The 26207-nt window shown below is 42.5% G+C and overlaps 1 protein-coding gene across 4 annotated transcripts; it reads left to right on the forward strand.

Annotated features, from left to right (window-relative positions):
* The first annotated feature begins 105 nt into the window (after window positions 1–105).
* tmem104 (transmembrane protein 104) lies at window positions 106–25958 on the forward strand. Of its 4 annotated transcripts, none has more exons than XM_056406721.1 (10): window positions 106–304; window positions 580–642; window positions 1201–1322; window positions 2321–2402; window positions 3084–3177; window positions 3278–3361; window positions 6682–6781; window positions 7566–7704; window positions 19753–19846; window positions 23931–25958. In XM_056406721.1, the coding sequence occupies exons 2-10, from the start codon at window positions 598–600 to the stop codon at window positions 24716–24718; spliced, it is 1548 nt and encodes a 515-aa protein (XP_056262696.1). In that variant the 5' UTR covers window positions 106–304; window positions 580–597; the 3' UTR covers window positions 24719–25958. The 4 variants fall into 4 exon arrangements, with proteins under 4 accessions (XP_056262696.1, XP_056262698.1, XP_056262699.1 ...); XM_056406723.1 differs by having other exon boundaries at window positions 3084–3156; XM_056406724.1 differs by having other exon boundaries at window positions 108–304; window positions 7608–7704.
* The last annotated feature ends 249 nt before the right edge of the window (window positions 25959–26207 follow it).

The following is a 26207-nucleotide window of genomic DNA, read 5'->3' on the forward strand; positions in this document are numbered from 1 at the left end:
GATCAATCGTATCAAACGACAAGCAGGCGTTTTATTTTGATAATCCGGTACCGGAAGTGCGAGCGTGTGTTAGCGTTAGCTTTGCGGGGAGCAAGTCAGCTGGTCCCCGGTAGCTTCCTGCTTCTCTCGGCGGACTGTTGGAGACCGGAGAGTTCTCCCGGGAGAGTTGTTATCCCAAACTGTCGGTGCAATCTGGATATTTAACCGCGAACCGGTACGTCAGCTAGCTGGTTAGCGACCCGCGTGACAGCTAGCTAGCCTAGCACGGCGCGGGACGAGCGAGGCTCACCTGGAAGCAAGCGAGGTGAGACGTGTCGCCTCTCCGGGTTAAATGATGTCATTCTTCAGAGAAAAGCGATCCTGAAACTGTAATAAACGTCTCGGGTTATTTGTGGCGCATGCGCACGTGTGATGCCAAAACTTAAAGCGAAGACTACATTGCAGGATGCGCAATGGGAGTTCTGAACACGCGTGTATCTGTTTACTCTTCATCATGACGAGGATGCAATGCAACTCCTTTTATTAAAGAATGGAAAGTGCTCGACCTGTCTTCAGCTACCTGGTTGTTGTTTCCTCCAGGTCAGGGCCAGTGACGTCATGGCAGGTGGGATCACAGAGAGCGGGGAGCCCTACTCCCCTTTTGTGAGTATCCTGCAGGCCGCTGTGGTTTATATCATGTTTTAAAGCTCTGTGTGAACTATAATCCGTCTTCATTCACGTCACATCACGTCATATGTGACTTTAACATACTTACGTTGCTTTTTCTGGGGCGTTTTAGTTATTTATATCTTTCTTTTGGTTGATCGCACTTGTGTGTCTATGTATCTGTGTGTGTGTGTGTGTGTGTGTGTGTCTATGTATCTGTGTGTGTGTGTGTGTGTGTGTGTGTCTATGTGTGTGTCTGTTTGTGTGTGTGGGTGTCCGGCTCTCTCTGTCTCTCTCTCCCCCCCTCTCTCTCTCTGTGTGTGTGTGTGTGTGTGTGAAGAATAAAGAGGAAACTAAAGTGCTGACGTCGTCTTCGTCTGCTCACGTCAGCAGAAGTTCACGACGGTCAAATGTTACGTGTGTTTTCCTCGTAGTTTTTCCAGGAAGCTTAAAGCGTTGAATAATTAAAGAGTCTTGAGTGTTGCGCAATGAGCGGAGATGTTTCCCAGCATGCAGTGCAGCGACCTGACGGAGGTGTCCCCCCCCCCCCCTCAGGTGGGGCTGGTGTACATGTTCAACCTGATCGTGGGCACAGGGGCGCTCACGATGCCCAAAGCCTTCGCCGAGGCCGGCTGGGCCGTCAGCATCGCCCTCGTCTCCTTCCTGGGCTTCATGAGGTCAGTCACGGGAACCGCCACGGACCGTAACATATACATATAAATATTCAGATTTAATGTTCAGATGAAAGTGATGAGAGGATTTCTAATGTTTTATTTACATCTGTGTCTTCCAGTGTTTTAAGTTTGTACATTATTCTGCAGCGAAATCTGATATAAATGAAGTAAAGCAGATTAATTAATCCCTTCCCACATATTGCTGTGTTTTTTCCTCTGGTTGTATAGAAGTCTATGCTTCATGTGTCAAAGCTGCATTCTCTCTCCTGACCACTAGGGGGTGACTCCTCTGGTTGTATAGAAGTCTATGCTTCATGTGTCAAAGCGGCATTCTCTCTCCTGACCACCAGGGGGCGACTCCTCTGGTTGTATAGAAGTATATGCTTCATGTGTTAAAGCTGCATTCTCTCTCCTGACCACCAGGGGGCGATTGTTAAACCGTCTATAAAGAGGGGACGAAAGTGCTGAGAGGACTTTTAATGTTTTATCTACTTCTGTGTCTTCAAGTGTTTTACACTTTTACATTATTCTTGCAGCAAAATCTGATATAAATGTATAAAATGAAGCAGATTAATTAATCCCTTCCTACTTATTGCTGCATTTTTTTAATTTAGTAGGAAATAAGGATGTTTTTATTTTCACTTCAACATTTAAATCACTTTAAACAGAGCAGTAATTGTTTCAAACAATAAACGTGATAATAAACAAACGTTTAATTAATGTCTGAACAGAGGCGACGATTCATTTAACTTTATTTTAATATAAAACACATTTAAATATCAACACTTCTTGCAATTTATGGCAAAAATGTTTGTTCTTCTGTTTTTTGGATTTAATGTAATAATCTATATTTATGTTATTCAGCAGCCGCTAGAGAGATAAACATCGACAACAAAGTGAATCAACGGATCATTGAAATCCATTTCGACAATAAACATGAACTTTAATGGATCCAGTAGGTTTCATGAATGAATCAGACTTTCATTCTTCGGTTCTTTCAGCTACATGACGACCACCTTCGTGATCGAGGCGATGGCGGCGGCCAACGCTCAGCTGCGCCTGAAGAAGAGGAAGCAGGAAGAGGTGAGACAGTTAGTGTGTTAAAGCTGCATTCTCTCTCCTGACCACCAGGGGGCGACTCCTCTGGTTGTATAGAAGTCTATGCTTCGTGTGTTAAAGCTGCATTCTCTCTCCTGACCACCAGGGGGCGACTCCTCTGGTTGTATAGAAGTCTATGCTTCATGTGTTAAAGCTGCATTCTCTCTCCTGACCACCAGGGGGCGACTCCTCTGGTTGTATAGAAGTCTATGCTTCATGTGTTAAAGCTGCATTCTCTCTCCTGACCACCAGGGGCGACTCCTCTGATTGTATAGAAGTCTATGCTTCATGTGTTGAAGCTGCATTCACACACACACACACACACACAGAAACTTTCTGTTACCTGCTGTTGCCTCTGATTGTTTGACGTGATCGCCCCCTGCTGGATCTTTATGTGGAGTGCAACTAGATTTAATTACTTCTCTCAATTAAAAAAAATACATCCCATTAAAAAATAATTATATAATTTTATTGGTATTTTTTAATATACTTATTCTTTTTCATTTATTTATTTTAAATATTAATTTAATTTAATATTTTACTACAATACATTTGAAATCATTTGAACACATTTTAAAGTAATTACATTTATTTTAAAAAATGAATTAAAAATATTTATTAAATTTAATATTGTAAATGATATTTTTAATTGTGATCTTTTCGCAGGTGGACGACGGCGACTCGACCTCCGAGTACTCGGACGACGACGTGGCGTCCGGTGGCCGGGCGGCGCCGGAGAGTAAGCCCATCCTGTCCGTCCGTGAGTGTTGGGGGTCAGGTGTCGGGGGTTGTCTACGTCCTACGTTATAACTAAACACCATGGAGGTATAAACTCACCTCACCGTGACCTCTGTCTCCAGAGAGGTCGGGAGGTCACGTGGACAACTACGACATCGTGGAGCGGGTGGAGATGGGTCAGATGGCCTCCATGTTCTTCAACAAAGGTCAGCTTCCTCTTCCTCGTCCTCTTCTTTCTTTCCGGGTTCTTTTTGTTTTTCTTCAGGTTCTTCTTTTTTTCCTTCTCCTTCTTGTTCTTCTCCTTCTTCTTGTTCTTTTTCTTCATGTTCTTGTTCTTCTCCATCTGGTTGTTGTTGTTCTTCCTCTTCCTTCTATTTTCTTTCCTGGTTGTTGTTGTTTTTCCCCTCAACGTGTTTTTTGCCCGTTGTTGTAATTTAACTGCCAACATTTAACGGCGTCGGTTCTAAGTCCCAAAGAAAAGGAAAAGGCTTTTTAATTGGATGTAATTATAAATGGATAAATAGCCTTTGGTTGTAACTACCAGTTTGAGGCTCTATTACTGTGAGAGAGGGGAGGGGGGGGGGGTGAGAGGAGGAAGAGGGGGAAGAGGGGGGGGCTCAATGGTTTCTAATGAACCTGAAGGCAGAATCTAACTTCATGAAGAACACGCTCGTGCTTCCTCCCTCGTCTTCTCAAAGAGCAACAACAGGTTTCCACCACTAGGTGGAGCCCTCGGCCCGCACGGCGCCCCCCTCCCCGCTCTCACGCTGTTAAAACTGCAGCTCGACTCCTTAAAGGTCAAAGCGCCGACGACCTTTTCCTTCACGTGGACGCATCGATCGGCAATCAGGAAATGAGTTTCTCTCCCCAGAGGGGAAACTGCCCGGAGACCAATCAGAGGGGACGAGAGGAGAGGGGGAGGGGCCTGGAACTCTACATTCCTACTATTTATGACATTATTATTATTATTATTATTATATTGTTACTATTTGATTATTATAATATAATTATTATATTATTACTTTTCTCTTATTATTTTCATTATTTTATTATAATTATATGTATTATTATTGTATTATAATAAGATTATCCTTATTATATTATTACTATTTTATTATAATGAGATTATTATTATTTTATTGTTATATTATTACTTTATTATTATTATTTTCATTATTCTATTATAATTATATTTATTATTATTGTATTATAATAAGATTATGATTATTATTATATTACTATTTTATAATGAGAATATTATTATTTTATTACTATATTATTACTTTTTTAAATTATTATTATTTGCATTTTATTATATTTATTATTATTGTATTATAATAAGATTATGATAATTATTATATTATTACTATTATTATTATTGTTTTAATTATTTAATTATAATAATATTTATTCTTATTGTATTATAATTATAATTTGTAAAATAGATTCCTGATCTGTTGAAGCACGTCTTCCTGCTGAATGACTTCGAGACGTCAAGTTTCCACTTCAAAGGCTTTTCACCCCAATAAGTTCGTCTGAAATGTTTCTCAAGATGATTTCATTGTTTCGTCATCGCTCTCCTTCCACGTCGTCCTCCTTCAGATTCTACATCATTTCATTATTAACGGGTCCTGAATGTGCCCAATCTAAGAGGGGAAGCCCAATTATGAGTGAGGACCCCGAACCGCAAAGGATTGTGGGTACGAGGAGACGGCCAAATAGCAAAGGGCTGCAGAGGGTTCCCGATCTGCTCGCCGTCCAATGAAAACGGCGTCTCCTCCCCCTGAGGGAAGCCGCTGCGGTGGTGAAGAGGGTCTCTGACGGGGGCGTCGACGGCTTGATCTGCAGCGCCGAGGACAGGCGACCTCCACGCGACCTCCACGCCCTGCGAGTTGAAGAAGCGGCTTCTTCTCGGCCCTCTTGTGATGCGACGGGCCGGTTAACATGGCGTCATGCCCCGCCCCCCCAGCAGTCCACGCCGCCTCACGGGCGACTTTTCATGCACCGATGTCAGATAAGTTGAGTTTTCGGGCCTTAGACGTTGAGATCACTAATTCTTGTGATGATTGATTCAGTTTGAGTCTCAGAAATGTTCGAAAGTTTCATTTTTTCACCCTTTAATGTGGCGATTCTCTCCGTTTTCTATCGTTTTCCAGTGATTTATCTTTTTGGGGTTCAGGACAAAACTAAAACGTCTTTTTTTCTTCAGGATTGAACATAAATCAATAACCATAAAGAACGTTCCGGAGCCGCCTGCAGTTCGGCGTGTTGTCGGTGCTTCTTCCCGACGGAGGACGAGTCGTCCCCTCTGCAGCGATTCGGCTTCCTCCTTTCTCTTAATGGCTTCTGGGTGAAAAGTGTTATTTATTTTCTCTCCTCCAAAGCTGCGCCGCCGTTAATTACTCCGTCCTGTCCCACTTACGTCTCTTTAGAGGCGTGTTGTTGATGTCGATGATATTTTTCGTGTCATATTGTCCGGAATCTTCAGTCCATCAACATTTTGACTCGGTCACGAAGTTTAAGAAGTCCGAGGAGAGAAAAGATGAATCGTCTGAGTTATTTGTGACTTCTCAGGAGTCCAGAGCTCATTATTCATCGTAAGAAGACGATTAAGACAACATGTCGTTCATTTCCTGTTGCCTAGCTCACGGGATTCGACCCCGACAGAGCCATAAAGAGTCTTTTCCCCCGAGGTGGTCGGAGCGGTGACGGATGCCGGCTCCGACGTGGAGACCCATTTTGCATCCCCTTTGGCCCGCGGCGGCTGGTAATTGGGAAATATTATTTCCGGTGCCGTGACGACCCGCTCATGTCTTAAAGCTGCATTCTCTCTCCTGACCACCAGGGGGCGACTCCTCTGGTTGTATATAAGTCTATGCTTCATGTGTTAAAGCTGCATTCTCTCTCCTGACCACCAGGGGGAGACTCCTCTGGTTGTATATAAGTCTATGCTTCATGTGTTAAAGCTGCATTCTCTCTCCTGACCACCAGGGGGAGACTCCTCTGGTTGTATATAAGTCTATGCTTCATGTGTTAAAGCTGCATTCTCTCTCCTGACCACCAGGGGGAGACTCCTCTGGTTGTATATAAGTCTATGCTTCATGTGTTAAAGATGCATATCAGCCGGACGCGTCCGCCCCTTTGGTCTGTCCACGGCTGAAGCCCTCCGTCCTGGAGGAGGGGGGAGGGAGGGAGGGAGGGAGGGTCACTGTGGCTTTTAAATTAGTGCTATTAATATGTTTCACTGGACCATTAAGATGCCTCCGCTGTCCCAGAAAATGAGCACAAGGATGGAGGAAAGGACGAGGATGGAGGAAACGGGGGGCGAGGATGAAGGATGGAGGAAACAGCCTCTAGGATGGAGGGAGGAGGTGTGGAGGATATGTCCTCATCGAGGACGCCATGGAGTGGACTTCATGGGGTCTGATGAAGATGGCGGATGTGTTCGTGACCTCTTGACCTTCACAGGAAGACGTGTTTCCTTTCGTGTCTCTTCTGACTCACCTGTTCTCCTCTGCTCCCCCAGTGGGCGTCAACATGTTCTACATCTGCATCATTGTCTACCTGTACGGGGACCTCGCCATCTACGCCGCCGCCGTGCCCATCTCGCTGATGGAGGTCGCCTGGTGAGACTTTATTCATCTCTGTGTGAGCTCCATAACCTGGAGGCCGGTGACCTCTGGAGCTCCTGGAGGTCACCGGCTCCATAACCTGGAGGCCGGATGACCTCTGGAGCTCCTGGAGGTCACCGGCTCCATAACGCTCTGCTCGTCTATACTCTATATTAGTATAGACGAGCAACAAGAGGCTGTAATTACACATTAATTCTGAGACGTTTATACATCAACAACCCGCTTTATTCTTTTTATGCAAAGTGGTGCTTTAAAAATGTTTGGTAAATATGTACAGGTAAAGCAATAAAATATACTAAATAAGAAAAATGCACAATATATACAAAACAAATAATAATATTAAATAAGATACAATCTACAAAATAAAAGAATGCACAATAAATACAACAAATATAATAAGAAAAATTAACAACATATACCAGACGAATAATATGAAATAAAATAAATCTACTAAATAAAAAGATGCACAAAAAAAGAGTAGTAAAAAAAATGCACAATGTATACAAAACTAATAATACAAAAAAAGATTAAAACAAATGCAAAATGTTAAAAATGCACGATAAAAAGAAGAAGTAATAATAAGATATATTGGAAAATATATACAAACAATTATATTAAATAAAATATTAAAGAATTTACAAAATGCAGAATAAATTTAAAAAACAGAATAATAACAAAAATGCACAATATTTAGAAAACGAATAATATCAAATAAAGCAAGTAGTGCAACGATGTAGCCAAACAAACATGAGTTTATTTACGTCACAGCCCTCCTCAGGTTCTGGTCTCTTCTAACCGGTGAACCCGTTTCCTCCGTCAGTGGGAACCACTCCTGCAGCGCTGGAAGTGTGAAGTACAACGACACCGACCTGTGCTGGGGCTCCGTGACCCGGAAGGACGCGTACCGGGTGTTTCTGGTGAGCTCGCTTTAAAAACAGTTTTCATTCGTGGCAAATATTTTTTGTGGTAATTTTATAGACGACGCAAAACGTTGCGCTTGAGGCTCTCAAGGGGAATTTAATCTGACGCTGCTTCAGTTAGAAACAGGAACAGGGTTCCTACCGTCGTGGAAAACATGGAAACGTCCTGCAATCTGTTTTTCTCCAGGCCTGGAAAAGTCCTGGAAAAAAAATCCCAAAGTTTTGTAAAAGTCATGTAAATGTTATATTCTTATGTTGCTTTTACACCGAGTTTTAAATCATTAATACGCTTTAAAAAAGAAAGAGACTCCGGCATACGCACCGTAACTGAAAAGACCTCATGTTTATTCTTTTAATCTAAACTATCCATGTGGATGAACCTATTCATTGGTCATGTAGATGAACCCTGTTCATTGGTCATGTGGATGAACCTGTTCATTGGTCATGTGGATGAACCTGTTCATTGGTCATGTGGATGAACCTGTTGATTGGTCATGAGGATGAACCTGTTCATTGGTCATGTGGATGAACCTGTTCATTGGTCGTGTGGATGAACCTGTTGATTGGTCATGAGGATGAACCTGTTCATTGGTCATGTGGATGAACCTGTTCATTGGTCATGAGGATGAACCTGTTCATTGGTCATGTGGATGAACCTGTTCATTGGTCATGAGGATGAACCTGTTCATTGGTCATGTGGATGAACCTGTTCATTGGTCATGTGGATGAACCTGTTGATTGGTCATGAGGATGAACCTGTTCATTGGTCATGTGATGAACCTGTTCATTGGTCATGAGGATGAACCTGTTCATTGGTCATGAGGATGAACCTGTTCATTGGTCATGTGGATGAACCTGTTCATTGGTCATGAGGATGAACCTGTTCATTGGTCATGTGGATGAACCTGTTCATTGGTCATGAGGATGAACCTGTTCATTGGTCATGTGGATGAACCTGTTCATTGGTCATGAGGATGAACCTGTTCATTGGTCATGAGGATGAACCTGTTCATTGGTCATGTGGATGAACCTGTTCATTGGTCATGAGGATGAACCTGTTCATTGGTCATGTGGATGAACCTGTTCATTGGTCATGAGGATGAACCTGTTCATTGGTCATGTGGATGAACCTGTTCATTGGTCATGAGGATGAACCTGTTCATTGGTCATGAGGATGAACCTGTTCATTGGTCATGTGATGAACCTGTTCATTGGTCATGTGATGAACCTGTTCATTGGTCATGAGGATGAACCTGTTCATTGGTCATGAGGATGAACCTGTTCATTGGTCATGTGGATGAACCTGTTCATTGGTCATGTGATGAACCTGTTCATTGGTCATGAGATGAACCTGTTCATTGGTCATGAGGATGAACCTGTTCATTGGTCATGAGGATGAACCTGTTCATTGGTCATGTGGATGAACCTGTTCATTGGTCATGAGGATGAACCTGTTCATTGGTCATGAGGATGAACCTGTTCATTGGTCATGTGATGAACCTGTTCATTGGTCATGTGATGAACCTGTTCATTGGTCATGAGGATGAACCTGTTCATTGGTCATGAGGATGAACCTGTTCATTGGTCATGTGGATGAACCTGTTCATTGGTCATGTGGATGAACCTGTTCATTGGTCATGTGGATGAACCTGTTCATTGGTCATGAGGATGAACCTGTTCATTGGTCATGAGGATGAACCTGTTCATTGGTCATGAGGATGAACCTGTTCATTGGTCATGAGGATGAACCTGTTCATTGGTCATGAGGATGAACCTGTTCATTGGTCATGTAGATGAACCTGTTCATTGGTCATGTGGATGAACCTGTTCATTGGTCATGTGGATGAACCTGTTCATTGGTCATGTGGATGAACCTGTTCATTGGTCATGTGGATGAACCTGTTCATTGGTCATGAGGATGAACCTGTTCATTGGTCATGAGGATGAACCTGTTCATTGGTCATGTGGATGAACCTGTTCATTGGTCATGGATGAACCTGTTCATTGGTCATGAGGATGAACCTGTTCATTGGTCATGAGGATGAACCTGTTCATTGGTCATGAGGATGAACCTGTTCATTGGTCATGTGGATGAACCTGTTCATTGGTCATGAGGATGAACCTGTTCATTGGTCATGTGGATGAACCTGTTCATTGGTCATGAGGATGAACCTGTTCATTGGTCATGTGGATGAACCTGTTCATTGGTCATGAGGATGAACCTGTTCATTGGTCATGTGATGAACCTGTTCATTGGTCATGAGGATGAACCTGTTCATTGGTCATGTGGATGAACCTGTTCATTGGTCATGTGGATGAACCTGTTCATTGGTCATGAGGATGAACCTGTTCATTGGTCATGTAGATGAACCTGCTCATTGGTCACCATGTGGATGAACCTGTTGGTCATGTGATGAACCTGTTCATTGGTCATGTGGATGAACCTGTTCATTGGTCATGTGGATGAACCTGTTCATTGGTCATGTAGATGAACCTGTTCATTGGTCACTATGTGGATGAACCTGTTGGTCATGTGACGTGTTGTTTTCTCTGACGCGTTCTCTTTTCTGAGCCGACAACTTCTCTCAAACTTTCCTCCCGACTCTCTTCTCTCTGTGTGTGTGTGTGTGTGTGTGTGTGTGTGTGTGTCCTTGAAGTCTTGAGCCCTGATTTCCTCTCCAGCTTTACCTCTGCCCGGCGACAGTGATAGATGTGCCGATCTCCTCCCGTATAATTTCTCCTCGTCTCTCTTTCTGCATTTTAATAGAACGAGTGGACCTCAAATAATCTTTCGATAAGTGCCCCCCCTCCCTCTTCCTCCTGATGGGACAATCCTCAATCCTCTTTTTGCTGTATGCAAGCAAATTGAAATGATGCAGATTCTGTGATCTCGGCTCCGGTTGTTTACACTTGCAGATTAATTTCTCAGTTTCAAGGAATTAGAAATGCAACAGTGGAGGATTCGTTTTATTTTTAATACGAGTAAAGAAGCTCTGACTTTTTCTCATCTGAAGCTTCTCTGTGGGACGAGAGGCTGTAATCACACTTTAATTCAGAGACGATGATGCACTTTAAAATGTTTCTGGAGGAGTTTCTGTCTGCAACGTGGTTCTCTTGAAGGATCCGTCACTTCAACCAGTTGATGAGTTAAATACTCTCACGACCAATATCTTCATCTACCTTCAAGTTAAAGTAAAGTTATCGGCTCTGCTTCGAGGAAAAAGTTAACTTCTCATTATCTAATCAACAACAGTTATCAGTGATTTCTGTTGATGTGTTGATTAAATTTTTTTTCAGATTAATTGACAAATATTCCGTTCACTTGTCTTTTTAATATTTGTTTCAAACCAACAATCCAGATTGATCCATCCATCTTTTTTATATAAAAATATATCTTTTTTAAAATATTTTTTTAAATTATATATATTTTATATATAATTTAAAAAAATGTTTTGTGTATATATATATATATATATATATATAAAAAGTTATTACACTTTTGTAAATACAAAAATTTATAATTTTTTCTATTAAATAAATGCATATACAGGACTGTCTCAGAAAATTAGAATATTGTGATGAAGTTCTTTATTTTCTGTAATGCAATTAAAAAAACAAAAATGTCATGCATTCTGGATTCATTACAAATCAACTGAAATATTGCAAGCCTTTTATTCTGATTTATTGCTGATTATGGTTTACAGCTTAAGAAAACTCAAATATCCTATCTCTAAATATTAGAATATCATGAAAAAGTATACTAGTAGGGTATTAAACAAATCACTTGAATTGTCTAATTAACTCGAAACACCTGCAAGGGTTTCCTGAGCCTTGACAAACACTCAGCTGTTATAAATCTTTTTTTTAACTTGGTCTGAGGAAATATTAAAATTTTATGAGATAGGATTTTAGAGTTTTCTTAAGATGTAAGCCATAATCAGCAATATTAAAAGAATAAAAGGCTTGCAATATTTCAGTTGATTTGTAATGAATCCAGAATGCATGACATTTTTGTTTTTTTAATTGCATTACAGAAAATAAAGAACTTTATCACAATATTCTAATTTTCTGAGAAAGTCCTGTATATATCTTTTCTATATAATAAAAAAATCTAATTTTTTAATATAAATATATATATAATACTTTTTAGATAATAAAAATAACATATATTTATTAAATGGCATGAGACACTTATAAAGACAACCAGAGAGTTCTCCTTCAACACTCGACCCCCCTAAACATCTGGTCCAGGTTGAAACATCCCACAAAGATGTGCGCACTGCGCCATCTTTTGTCTTTATTCTTTTTATTGTAGCCGTTGATTGACGTTTTATTCCCCCACGCCCCCCGGTATTTATTTTTTGATTACTCCGTAACTCATCGTCCTTCTTCTGGGTGACCCTTCTTCCTTTAAAAAAAAAAAAAATGAAACGTCGTGAAAAATTCAGGCGGCGCCGACCGGGTCAGAGGATCGGGCCCCCGGCTCTCGACCTGGAGTCTAAATAATGGACTCCTCATCGGCCGGGAGATTTTCCGAGGGCGACCCGACCCTGACTCTGAAGGAAAGAAGAAAAGAATAGATGAATGTGGAGTTCGAGACCTTTTTGGGTTGTTTAGGGTCCAAATATTGCGTTCCCATTGAATTCAGCAGAATAAAACTGGTGTTGGATCAATTTGAATATGGCATGTTTTATTTTGTAGGGGCAAATTGTAAAATACGATTTATTATTGTGATAAATGTATGAAGTGTAGATGCATCGCTCTAATGGTCAGCTGGTGAAGCAGCGTTACAGACGCAGGCGAAAAGCCCAAATCACATCAAGGAAGCCAGTGTCCAGTTTCAGCATTTATTCTCATTTTTGTGTCAGTTTCTCTTTTTCTTCTTCTCTGTGGGGCGCTGCTCGTTTCTTGCCCCTGTGATAGGAACTTGTTGTGGAGTCGTTGCTGCAGCCGTGACGCGTTTAGAGGAAGATTAGAGAGCAGCGTGATGTTGTTGTTGTTGTTGCTGTTAAGAGTTTTAATCCATGTGTGACGGGAGGAAAATACTTCCTGTTGGCCAGACGACCCAACGACCTCTGGCTGGGTCATCGCTCTGATTCTCTTCTATACTCCAACAGTTATCATCGATTTCTGTTGATTTTTATTTTTTCAGATTAATTGACAAATATTGCGTTCAGTTGTCTTTTTAATATTTTTTCAAACAAACAATCCAGATCCATCCATCCATCTTTTTTATATACAAATATATATATATATTAGGGCTGTCAGCGTTAACGCGTTAATCTATGCGATTAATTTGGCCGCGTTAACGCACTAAAATATTTTAACGCAATTAACGCAACTTTGTTTACTTCCGGTGTTCGTTGAAGTTTTTACACTCAAACCGAGTGTCAAACCGCGGCAGTACGGTTTAACACTGTTTCTGTTTTTAAAACAATTATTTCTCCGCGAAAATAAGGATCATAAATCAGTTAAACTCGTGGATGAATCAGTCGGGTTTCCTCCTGCTCCTCCTTCCTCCCGTCTCCCCCTCTGAGACACAGAGGAACGGAGGGGCGACGTGTCGGGGGACGCGGCGCGGAAAGAACTCGTCACACGAAACCTTCGCTGTGATTGGTCGATCCGTTTGTCAACATTTTGGGAAAAAAACAACCAATGAACACTCAGTAAATCACAAAGGACCTCCCACCTCACGGGTGAGGCTCTATAGCAGCCTGTCAGTCAGAGAGCAGAGAACACGGCGCGAGGACAATGTGCCTCAATATATAGAGAGCTGAGATTGTTCTGGAATGTTTGATGTAGAACACGTGGGTATCTGTCACATGCAAACGCCTTTAAAAGGTGAATTTACATTTTTTTGTAAAATGTATAAAATGCCCCCAGCCTCCAGAGGGTTAACGTGACATATGTGAATGTCAGTCAGTTACCAAGGCCACTGGTTCTGCTGTTCAATGTTAAAGATGACAGGACCAATGGGGTCTCAATATATTTTTTTTTTTTTACTAATCTGATGTTTCACTGAAGAAACAATTTATCATCCACAATATTAAATACCTCGCTGGCACTTTATAGGTAGGAGCCTCTTTGAAAACACAGCTCTGTGTGAAGTTTGGTCTTTAAAAAGAAGAAAAACAACTTTTAATCGCGATTAATGAATTTCAAAATGTGCGATTAATTAGTTAATTTTTTTTAATCGATTGACAGCCCTAATATATATATATTTATTTTAAAAATATAATTTCTTATTAAAAATATATATTTTGTTATATATAATAATAAACAAAATGTTGTATATAAAAATCCCAAAAAAATATTACAAATGAGTTTTTCTTTAAAATACAAAAATGTATAATCTTTTCTCTAAAATAAATAAATATTTTTTCTATATATTTTTTATAGATACAAATTATATATTTTTCAATAAGATTTAAATATATATATATATATAATGTGTGTACCGGAGTGTTCTTCAGGGGACCGCCGGGTGAGGGACTGAGACGCCGATAGTCGTCTGTCCTGCACAGCGAGCCTTTAGTTCCCCGGGGGTCGCTTTTACATCTGAGCGTCTACAGGCGTCACTCAGTTCCTTCTCTAGACCCTCACCTCCTCGGCTCCTTCCCTTCATCGCGCGTCACTCACATGTCAGCGCTGACGCTCGGCCTATAGGGGGAACCGGGGTGTGTGTGCTGGAGCAATATAAGATATCGCTGAATGTCTGAATACTTAAACTGCTGTTAGTGTAGTTTATTAATTTTATATCGGCGAGAAAACTTCTCCGTAAAACTATTCTCTTGGCAAAAACTACATTTTACTTAAATTGCATTATAACGCATCTAAATGTTAGAATTTACCTCCTCGTATTCTACTGAATAGAGCCTGAGCCCCCTGGTGGTCAGGAGAGAGAATGCAGCTTTAAGACATGAAGCATATACTTCTATACAACCAGAGGAGTCGCCCCCTGGTGGTCAGGAGAGAGAATGCAGCTTTAAGACATGAAGCATAGACTTCTATACAACCAGAGGAGTCGCCCCCTGGTGGCCAGGAGAGAGAATGCAGCTTTAAGACACGAAGCATAGACTTCTATACAACCAGAGGAGTCGCCCCCTGGTGGTCAGGAGAGAATGCAGCTTTAAGACATGAAGCATAGACTTCTATACAACCAGAGGAGTCGCCCCCTGGTGGTCAGCAGAGAGAATGCAGCTTTAACACGTGAAGCATAGACTTCTATACAACCAGAGAAGTCAATTAAACTCCTCTGTCCTTGACTTGTCCCCTGTCAAGTTTTCCTTCTGACTCCCTCCGGGGTGTGGGGGGGGAGGGAGGTTGTCACGGCGACCAGTACATCGTCTTAAAGGTTGATTCATCGTCCTCTCGGTCCGTGGCCAGTGAAGTGTAATCGATGCTCAAAGTCGACGCTTTGCTTACGCCGCTCCTCTCATGCACTTTTATATCGAGCCGCAAAAACCAAAAACTGTCGTCCCGTCTCGCGCGGTGAAATAAAGTTAATTGAACGTGAAGTTTGTGCGCGTCACTTCTTCACAGCCGATGGACTCACTAACGCTCTAATGCCGATTTATTGCAGCAGCACTTTGGGGTCGGCTGCTCGCCGCCGTGTTTATGACTTGATTCTTTTACACACGACGCTCCTGCATCACCTGTTCCACTGAAGTCCACGTTTCCACTCAGAGCTCCGTCACAATGAGTCTCTGGTTGTTGCTCTCGACTTTTACGTCGTGATATCTTCGTACTTATTAAGTTAATTTACATTCTGACAGTTTATCTGGATTATAAAACCTGCATGAGATGTTGATGATGATTCTTCATGGCACATAAAACCAGAACATCAATTGCAATCATATTATATTAATATTTCTCATGTGAGTGCAACCATTTAGTTTAGTTTTTACAGTTGATTATTATATCTTATTTCAATTACATTTCTATTATATTTACAATTTCTTGCATCTTAAGTGTTGAATTATTTATTAATTATAATTTATCTATTATTATTACTATTATTACTATTATTGCGTCACATTACATAAACATGCCCCACTGACTGAACTCCAGGTTCATTTTAAAAGGGAATTGGGGCAGTTTTTAAAACTTGTTAAATAACCTTTAAATCTACTTATTTAATCTTACAGTAATAAAACTATTAGTGGTCTCCAGGTTCTGGACCACACAGGCTACCTAATTGTGTGTGTGTGTGTGTGTGGGTGGGTGGCTCGACCCGGGGGGGGGGGGGGGGCAGAGCTGACAGGCGGATGGAGAGGCTTCTGTTGGAGGCCGATAAGCCTCCGTCATCCGACCTCCTCAAAACACACAGACAGAGACATACATACACACACACTCACAGGGGCTTATTTAGGTTTTTTTCGAACTCGTGTTCTCCTCTGTCAGATTTAGCTTCTTGTCTTCTTCTCCTTCTTCTTCTTGGCGTTTCATCCCAATGAAGCAGGATAGAGGCGCACGTTTATATATATTTATAAATATATATTCATATTTAATTTAAAAAAAAGAAGTTCTATGTCATATTTCCAGAAGCTTCTTCTGAGGCTCGTGGAGATGGTTTTTATGTTTTTGGGGTGATTAATGAGGCCGACGGTCAACTCTCTTTCATCCTGACAAACGTATAGGTCCAATATATATGTTCATCTCTCCTCCCGTGTGTGTGTGTGTGTGTTTTTATGGCCTATATCTTGATGCCGTTCCCCCTCCCCCATCTCGGGGGTCCCGGTTCCCCCTGAAGTCCTTCATCACGTGATTGTTTTAAATTCAGATGAAATATCGTCTGCTGTCTGGGAGCTTTAACAACAACAACAACAACAACAAGCCTCACGTGGCTCCAATAGAGGTCATAATGAAAGTTAAACGATGTTTCAACCGGACGTCTGGTGGGAGATCCGTCCTGAACGAACGCTCCATGTTTTTATGCATCTCCAAACCTCGCCTCATTTAAAATTGATAATTGGATATATAGGGGTTTAAAAAGTGGAGGCGTGGCCTAAAATAATCAAACTCTTAATAATATTCAGCTTCAGGGAAAATCTGTATTTATTTATGGACCGAGGCAATATTTATCTTTCTGGAATAATAAGAGATGCTTCTGTCAACAGGTGACACTGATGGATAAATATCATATATATATATATATATACAGGACTGTCTCAGAAAATTAGAATATTGTGATGAAGTTCTTTATTTTCTGCAATGCAATTAAAAAAACAAAAATGTCATGCATTCTGGATTCATTACAAATCAACTGAAATATTGCAAGCCTTTTATTCTGATTTATTGCTGATTATGGCTTACAGCTTAAGAAAACTCAAATATCCTATCTCTAAATATTAGAATATCATGAAAAAGTATACTAGTAGGGTATTAAACAAATCACTTGAATTGTCTAATTAACTCGAAACACCTGCAAGGGTTTCCTGAGCCTTGACAAACACTCAGCTGTTATAAATCTTTTTTTTTACTTGGTCTGAGGAAATATTAAAATTTTATGAGATAGGATTTTAGAGTTTTCTTAAGCTGTAAGCCATAATCAGCAATATTAAAAGAATAAAAGGCTTGCAATATTTCAGTTGATTTGTAATGAATCCAGAATGCATGACATTTTTGTTTTTTTAATTGCATTGCAGAAAATAAAGAACTTCATCACAATATTCTAATTTTCTGAGACAGTCCTGTATATATATATAATATTATAATCTGTTTATAGAATACATTTTATATATATATAATTAATTGTGTATATATATATATAGATAGATAGATATGCAATGTTTCAGGCCATGCTTCCTCTGATGTTAGTTTAATGCTCCTCAACGGACTCATGCTGGCTGCACATGTTGGAGTCCATTAACTTCAAGTCTTTTTCACACAGAGCCCCCCCGGTGGTCAGTTTCAGGTTTGCAAGACAAAGTTAATCACAGGGCACGTGGCTGAGTCCCTGAGTGATGTCTGGTGTGACGTCCCCCACCAGGCGGCTGCAGGACGTCAATCTTTCCTGTGATTGATTTTTTCCCGTTCATCATCCCAAACGGACGCTCCGTCTCTTTGCCGTCTGGCCGTTGACCCGACGCTCAGAACCGCTCCACCGAGAAGATTTAGGGACGTGAGGAGCTTCAGGAGCGACTCTAGGAGATGATGAATGACTGCCCCATCATTCAGAAACAAGTCAAACTCGGAGATGTTCAAAAGTCAGAGTCCCGGGGACTGATTTTACAAGTATTCGGGATTACAATCATATACATTTGTGTTATCAAGATTTTGTGAATCTTTTGACAGAAAAGTCCTTTTTTTATAAAGCTGAATAAAATCCTCTTGTGAGTTAACTCTTAGAATAAAACATGTGTTCAGAGAAGTGAGCTCCATGACTCTGAGGCTCCGGGTTGATGAGGATCAGTTTATGGCAGATTTAATAACTGCACTTAATATTAGATCAAAAGATTCCACGGGGCCACAAAGTGATCGACAGGTCGACACCGCCGCGCTCCAAAGACGGTCACTTCCTGTTCGCTGGTGGCAGGAAGAAACCAAGATGGCGACGTCCCAAAAAAACCTCAATAGCGAGTTGAGTCGGTGTGTGTGTGTGTTTGTGTAAGTTGGTGTTTCTGTGTGCACTTTATTGATTGTGTATGTCGGTGTTTGTGTGTTGACTTTATTTATTGTGTGTGTGTGTTTGAACTCCTTCAGACTCCATCAGACTCCACCAGACTCCACCAGACTCCATCAGACTCCACCAGACTCCATCAGACTCCATCAGACTCCATCAGACTCCTTCAGACTCCTTCAGACTCCATCAGACTCCACCAGACTCCACCAGACTCCTTCAGACTCCACCAGACTCCACCAGACTCCATCAGACTCCATCAGACTCCTTCAGACTCCTTCAGACTCCACCAGACTCCATCAGACTCCACCAGACTCCACCAGACTCCATCAGACTCCACCAGACTCCACCAGACTCCACCAGACTCCATCAGACTCCATCAGACTCCACCAGACTCCATCAGACTCCATCAGACTCCACCAGACTCCACCAGACTCCATCAGACTCCACCAGACTCCACCAGACTCCACCAGACTCCATCAGACTCCATCAGACTCCTTCAGACTCCATCAGACTCCACCAGACTCCATCAGACTCCACCAGACTCCTTCAGACTCCACCAGACTCCATCAGACTCCATCAGACTCCACCAGACTCCACCAGACTCCACCAGACTCCATCAGACTCCACCAGACTCCATCAGACTCCACCAGACTCCACCAGACTCCTTCAGACTCCACCAGACTCCTTCAGACTCCACCAGACTCCACCAGACTCCTTCAGACTCCATCAGACTCCTTCAGACTCCTTCAGACTCCACCAGACTCCACCAGACTCCACCAGACTCCATCAGACTCCATCAGACTCCACCAGACTCCACCAGACTCCTTCAGACTCCTTCAGACTCCATCAGACTCCATCAGACTCCACCAGACTCAACCAGACTCAACCAGACTCCATCAGACTCCACCAGACTCCACCAGACTCCACCAGACTCCTTCAGACTCCATCAGACTCCTTCAGACTCCACCAGACTCCACCAGACTCCTTCAGACTCCACCAGACTCCACCAGACTCCTTCAGACTCGCGGCCGGAGGACTTGAGGTGTTTCGGGGCTCGTTATCTCCTCACATCTGAGGCGCTGATGGGATTTTATTTTTTTTGGTTGGCAGCAGATGCGTCTCCGATATTCCGCGCCGGGAGGAGGGAAGACGATCTAAAAACGAACAGCATAGTTAACGCGGCGTTGTCACGTTTATATCGATTAAAAACCGAGCGAGCTGTTCTGCTTTAAAGGAGCAGAAGCCTTCTTCATGAAGGGATTCCAACGCGTCTCCAGTCTGAGACTCGAACACACGCTCAGAAGATTCAGTAAATCAAACTGGACGACATTTCGCCGCCGCGGGCCTCTGGGTTTACGGCCGCGGCGGTAAAAGCCGGTTTTATTGATCATGTGACCTCACCACCTCCTCTTCCTCCTCAGAGCGTCTTCGCCCTCCTGCTGGGGCCGTTCACCTTCTTCAACGCCCAGAAGACCAAATACCTGCAGATCCTCACGTCGCTGATGCGCTGGATCGGTGAGAATGAACCTACATGTTGAGACTTTAATCTTTTTTAAACCGTAAGATGAAAATTGTCAACGATTACAACAGAAGAAATTAGATTTTTTTACAAATTTGAACCAAATAATAACAATGAATGAGTTTAAAGGGATTCAGTAATAATGATGATAAATAAATAAAGCAAAGAATCCACTGAAATTACAAAAGATATATAAATATGAAGTGTCAAAGAAACACTTGTTCCTAATTAAGATTAAAATAGAATATATGTTATATTGCGTGGTATAATAAAATAATATTACAGATGAAATTGAAATGTAATATTGTAGATGTGGATTCCTTCCTCCTTTTCTTTCTCCCTCCCTTTCACAATATCCCGTTAGTTTCTTTCTACCTTCTTTTCACCCGACATATACCCCCTCCTCCTATTCTTCCTCCTCCTCCGGTCTGTCCATCATGGTTTGGTCCTGCTCCCTGTCTTTGATTCTCATCTCCTTTCCTTCCTCGGGCCCGACAGGCTTGACAGTTCGTCCCGAGCTAGATTGGAACGTCACTCAACGGGGGAAAAAAATAAACCTGCTCCCGCCACTAAATCACAACGCCACTAAATCACAACGCCATTGAATCACGTCATTGAATCACAACACCACTGAATCACAACACCACTGAATCACAACACCACTGAATCACAACGCCGCTAAATCACAACGCCGCTAAATCACAACTCCGCTGAATCACAACACCGCTAAATCACAACGCCGCTGAATCACAACGCCGCTAAATCACAATGCCGCTAAATCACAATGCCGCTAAATCACAACGTCATTGAATCACAACGCCGCTGAATCACAACGCCACTAAATCACAATGTCATTGAATCACAACACCGCTAAATCACAACGTCACTAAATCACAATGTTCTTGAATCACAACGCCGCTAAATCAAAACGTCACTGAATCACAACGCCACTAAATCACAACGTTACTAAATCACAATGTTCTTGAATCACAATGCCACTAAATCACAATGCGGCTGAATCACAACGCTGCTGAATCACAACGCCACTAAATCACAACGTCATTGAATCACAACACCGCTAAATCACAACGCCGCTAATTCACAATGTCACTAAATCACAATGTTCTTGAATCACAACACCACTAAATCAAAAAGTCACTGAATCACAACGCCACTAAATCACGCCACTGAATCACAACGTTACTAAATCACAACGCCGCTGAATCACAACGTTACTAAATCACAACGCCGCTGAATCACAACGCCGCTAAATCACAACGCCGCTGAATCACAACACCGCTAAATCACAACGCCGCTAAATCACAACGCCACTAAATCACAACGCCGCTAAATCACAACGCCACTGAATCACAACGTCACTAAATCACAACATCACTAAATCACAACGCCACTGAATCACAACACCACTAAATCACAACACCACTAAATCACAATGCCACTAAACTACAATGTTACTGAATCACAACGCCACTAAATCACAACGTTACTGAATCACGTTACTGAATCACACCACTGAATCACAACGTTACTGGATCACAACGCCACTAAATCACAATGTTACTGAATCACGCCACTGAATCACAACGTTACTCGATCACAACGTTACTGGATCACAATACCACTAAATCACAACGCCACTAAATCAAACCTTTAACATGCTTAAATGGGGCACTAAAAGGCACTCTTTACTTCCTTCACTCCTTTACATCCTTCACTCCTTCACTCATTTACTCTCCTTCCTCCTTCTCTCCTCCTCCTCAGTTTTCACCTTCCATAAGCTTGTTTGCTGTTTGATTCCCCCCCCTCTTTTTACAGCCCTGATTGATAATCAATCAGCCAATAAAACTAGATTTTAAAATCCATGAATTTCAGTTTGACAAAAGTTGACGATGGGAAATGTTACGAGACGTAATTTATTTAAGAATAGACGATAAAATATGACTCACCAACTAATTAGGAATCCGTTAAAACAAGTCTGTTATTAAAGTGTCATGTGGGTTTCTAAAGTGAGGAGTTGTGTAAATGCAGGTAAACATGTCCATTCCCCCCCCCCCTCTCATCACACTCTGATGCCTCTGAGATCCGGCGTCCAGAGTGTTTTGCTGGTATTTCATTGCAGCTTTAACTCTTGATCCGCGTCGTCTCTGCTGGCTTTTAAACGCGTTTCCCTCTAAACGACTCGTGTTCTCCAGGACGAGGAACACGGACACAAAATGTTTGTGGGAGCATTTTTACTTTGAGACCCTCTGCAGACTCACGTCTGCAGAGGGTCTCAAAGTAAAAAGGAGGAGGAGGAGGAGGTGGCATTACCCGACGGCTCTACAGAGGATCACCTCTGTAATTGAGATTGAGAGGTGTGAGAGGGGTGGGGTGGGTACAAGTTAACGCTCAGCAGACTAGTATTAACCACCGTCACATTTTTATCACATTTAAATCACATTTATTTCACATTTATTCCACATGTATTTCATATTTACTTCAGAGGGAAGAAGAAGATGATTATCAGCTTTATTTTCCACCATTGCAGCGGTTTCACCCTCAAATGAGACTTTTCCTTCAGCTGAGCTAATAACTATATGTTATGGAGACATAACTATATGTTATGGAGACATAACTATATGTTATGGAGACGTAATGATCCGTGAAACAAAGAGTTTAGTACATTCTGGTCATTCAGAGGCCAACGGACCATAAAGCAGGGGGCGCTCTAGGGGCGGGGCTACCAGCTGACTGGCAGGTCGACCCCAGAGACGATACACCGTCTTTACGCCCCGCCTCCTCAGTCCAGATATGGTCACTTCCTGTTCACTGGTTGCATAAAATGTGAGTCCAGGAGACCCGTCTCCTCTGAGATGAGCTCTGACGGCTCCTCCTCGTGTTTGCCATCGTGTGAATGTAACTGTGAGAGCTCTGGAGGTCACGGCGTTCCCTCACAAGGTCACGGCCGTCGGGTGATTTGCATCGCCGGCCCTGCAGGTGACAGACGAGCCGCTAATTATGTGGCTGTGTGACACCTTCTCAGTTCGCTCAGCAGGACGGTGTGGGGGCGGGGCCTAAACATGAAGGTGCACGTAATCACCATATCCTGACCGATATCTGCAGAGGGTAAGGGGGGGGTTGAGAGTCATGGGTCAGTAAAGGAGTCGCTTCCAGGAGAAAGAGGAGCAAATGATCCGCAATTGTGTGTGTGTGTGTGTGTGTGTGTGTGTGTGTGTGTGTGTGTGTGTGTGTGTGTGTGTGTGTGTGTGTGTGTGTGTGTGTGTGTGTGTGTGTGTGTGTGTGTGTGTGTGTGTGTGTGTGTGTGTGTGTGTGTGTGACTCAGAGATTACACTGGCTGCCAGAGATGCATTACATATCCACGTGAGCAACAGGCCTGCAGCCCTCGTTATGCTCTGGTGTGTGAGTGGCCCCGTGTCCTGAGGGGCCAGGTGAGGGGCCAGGTGAGGGGCCAGGTGAGGGGCCACGTGGTGAAGACGCTCACAGCCGGGAACAGAAAAGCCTGATCCTCCTTTTCTTCCTGTTTGTTTTGTTTTTACTCGCTTGAGGAGTTTTTTTTAAGGAAAAAGAGTTGATGCATGAACAAGGATGTTGAAAACAGTTTGTCACTCGCATGACTGAACAGTGGCGTCTGCTGTCGGCGTCTTCCCGGATTTATTTATTTATTCATATATTTATTGTTATGTTTATTTATATATATATTTATTGATTGTATATTTATTTTCATTTATATATATTTATTTATTGTAATATTTATTAATATTTATTTTAACATTTATTTACGTTAATTTAATTTAATAATTATTCATTTAAATATATGTATATATATATTAATATTTACTTAAATATATATCGATATTTAATAATATATATAATGTGTATATATAATCTTTATATATATATATATATAAATGATATATATATATTTATTTACGTTCTTTCTTCCAGTTGTTTCTTTGATTCTTGATGCAGTGTCTTCTTCAACAAAAGTAGTAGAAGTACTTTTCTGTTTCTGAACTGTCTCTCCCCTCTCTCTCTCTCTCTCTCTCTCTCCCCCGCCAGCCTTCACCATGATGATCGTGTTGGCCCTCATCCGTATCTCTAAGGGCGCCGGTGAGGGCCGCCCCCCGGCCGCCTCCCTCTCCGGCGTGCCCAACCTGTTCGGCGTGTGCGTGTACTCCTTCATGTGCCAGCACTCGCTGCCCTCGCTGGTCACGCCCATCTCGGACAAGCGGCGCGTGGGCGCCTTGGTGCTGGCGGACTACGTGCTGATCCTGGCGTTCTACGCGCTGCTGTCCTTCACCGCCATCTTCTGCTTCGACAGCTCGCTGCTGCACGACATGTACACGCTGGACTTCACGGACAACTGCAGCGTGCTGGACTCGCCCGTGCTGCGCTACTTCCTGGGCCTCTTCCCGGTGTTCACCATCAGCACCAACTTCCCCATCATCGCCGTGACGTTGCGCAACAACTGGAAGACGCTGTTCCACCGCGACGGCGGCACGTACCCGTGGGTGGTGGACCGGGTGGTGTTCCCCCTCATCACCCTGGTGCCCCCCATCGTGGTGGCCTTCTGCACCCACAACCTGGAGTCCCTGGTGGGCATCACGGGGTCCTACGCCGGCACGGGGATCCAGTACGTGGTGCCGGCGTGCCTGGTGTGCTGCGCCCGGCGCGGCGCCGTGCCGGCGGCATCGTCGTCGTCGGGGGGGCGGGGGCACGGCGGCGGCGTCAACAAGCACCGCTCGCCCTTCCACCACGCCTTCTGGGTGTGGTTCGTGCTGGTGTGGGCCGCCTCCTGCCTCATGTTCGTCACCGCCAACATCATCCTGAACGACGTGAAGAAGTGAATTCAGATGTATATATAAATATATTGATCTGTACACGAGGCCGTACTCGCTGCTGATTGGACAGCGGGCCTTCTCACGGTACTGTCCTCGCATTATATGTAATTAAGTCATTTATCCGGGAAAAAAAGGGACCAAAGAGAAGCTGGGACGACGCATGATGGATCATGAAGGGGATTATTAAACAGGTTTCACCAGGACATGCACAAAAAGTACTTTTTAGAAGAAAAAAAAGAAAAGAAAAAAATATATATATATATTTATAAATATATATTTATATATATATATATATATATATATAAGAGCTGGTGAACGATGGAGGAGGAGCTCCGCCTCCGTGTAGCACCCCGGGGTGCAGGCAGGGTTCATGACACCCGTCAGCGCCTCATGGGGGGGGGGCGGTGTGAGCCAAATGTAGTCTAGTGGTGTTGGGTTCACGGCACTCGGCATCTTCCTCTCGAAGTTGTGCCTTTTTTGAATGGACTTCCTGATGCCCTTCACCTCCTGTGTCTGTCTTTCTTCTTAAAGGGCCAGCGCGTAGCATTTAAGGGGGACTCCATTGGGAGAAATGTGAATGTTTTAAGTGTTTTTTCTTTAGTTTGTAATCCCCTGTGAACAAAATGAGTCGTGTTTTTGTTCCCGTATTATTGTATTTGTTGTATATCTACATCCGGAGCCAGCCGCCATTGTTTTAGATTTTATTTCAGTTTTTCACTTGTGAGAAGTTTCAGTTAGTTGTAATATGCGGACTCGTCACCAGAGGCCGCCAAATCACACAGTATTAAAGGAAAACAAGAATTTAATGTGAGTATAAAATAGAGTTATACAATCTATCTGTATTAATCATGACCGTCGGCTCAGACGCACGCAGAGATCCTTAAAGCGCCGTCGTTACTTAGTTACGCCTCTTCTCCACGTTTACATTTTTTTGTTTTTTATGCGAGAATTTAAAAAGAGAGTAGAAACCTGAGATGATTATAATTCAGTCTGCTGGCTGATTAGCTATTGATTATTCTTGTTTGTGCCTTTTTAAAAAAGTTTCCTCAGTTTTCCAGTCGAACTTTTGCACGTTAAACTTTTCAACGGACAATCAGCGTCTTTGTTGTTTAGTTTGTTTTCACAATTTTTACTTTAATGTGTCGTTTATTTGGATGTTTGTACGACGGTTTAATGGATGCTCTTGTTTGACTTCTGTGAGAGACGATAATAAAAAAATTCTGTTCCTCTGAACCTCACAAACCAACTCTGGTCTTCAATTAATTAACTAACTAATTAATTGTTGGTCATAAATCTGACTCCCAGGAGGAGGAGCCTCATCCGGAAACTAACCCCAGAGCGAAGTCGGCCATTGTTTTATCGAACGCTTTGACCGAAAGACGTCAAACACCACATCCTTACCTTTCACAATAAAAGCCCTCCAGGGAACTCCAAGTCATTTTTTTTTTGCTTTAAGAAACTTGTTTCTTCCCTTTTAAGGCTCAACAAACTACCT

This window comes from Pseudoliparis swirei, chromosome 23, assembly GCF_029220125.1.
Source record: "Pseudoliparis swirei isolate HS2019 ecotype Mariana Trench chromosome 23, NWPU_hadal_v1, whole genome shotgun sequence".
NCBI lineage: Eukaryota > Metazoa > Chordata > Actinopteri > Perciformes > Liparidae > Pseudoliparis > Pseudoliparis swirei.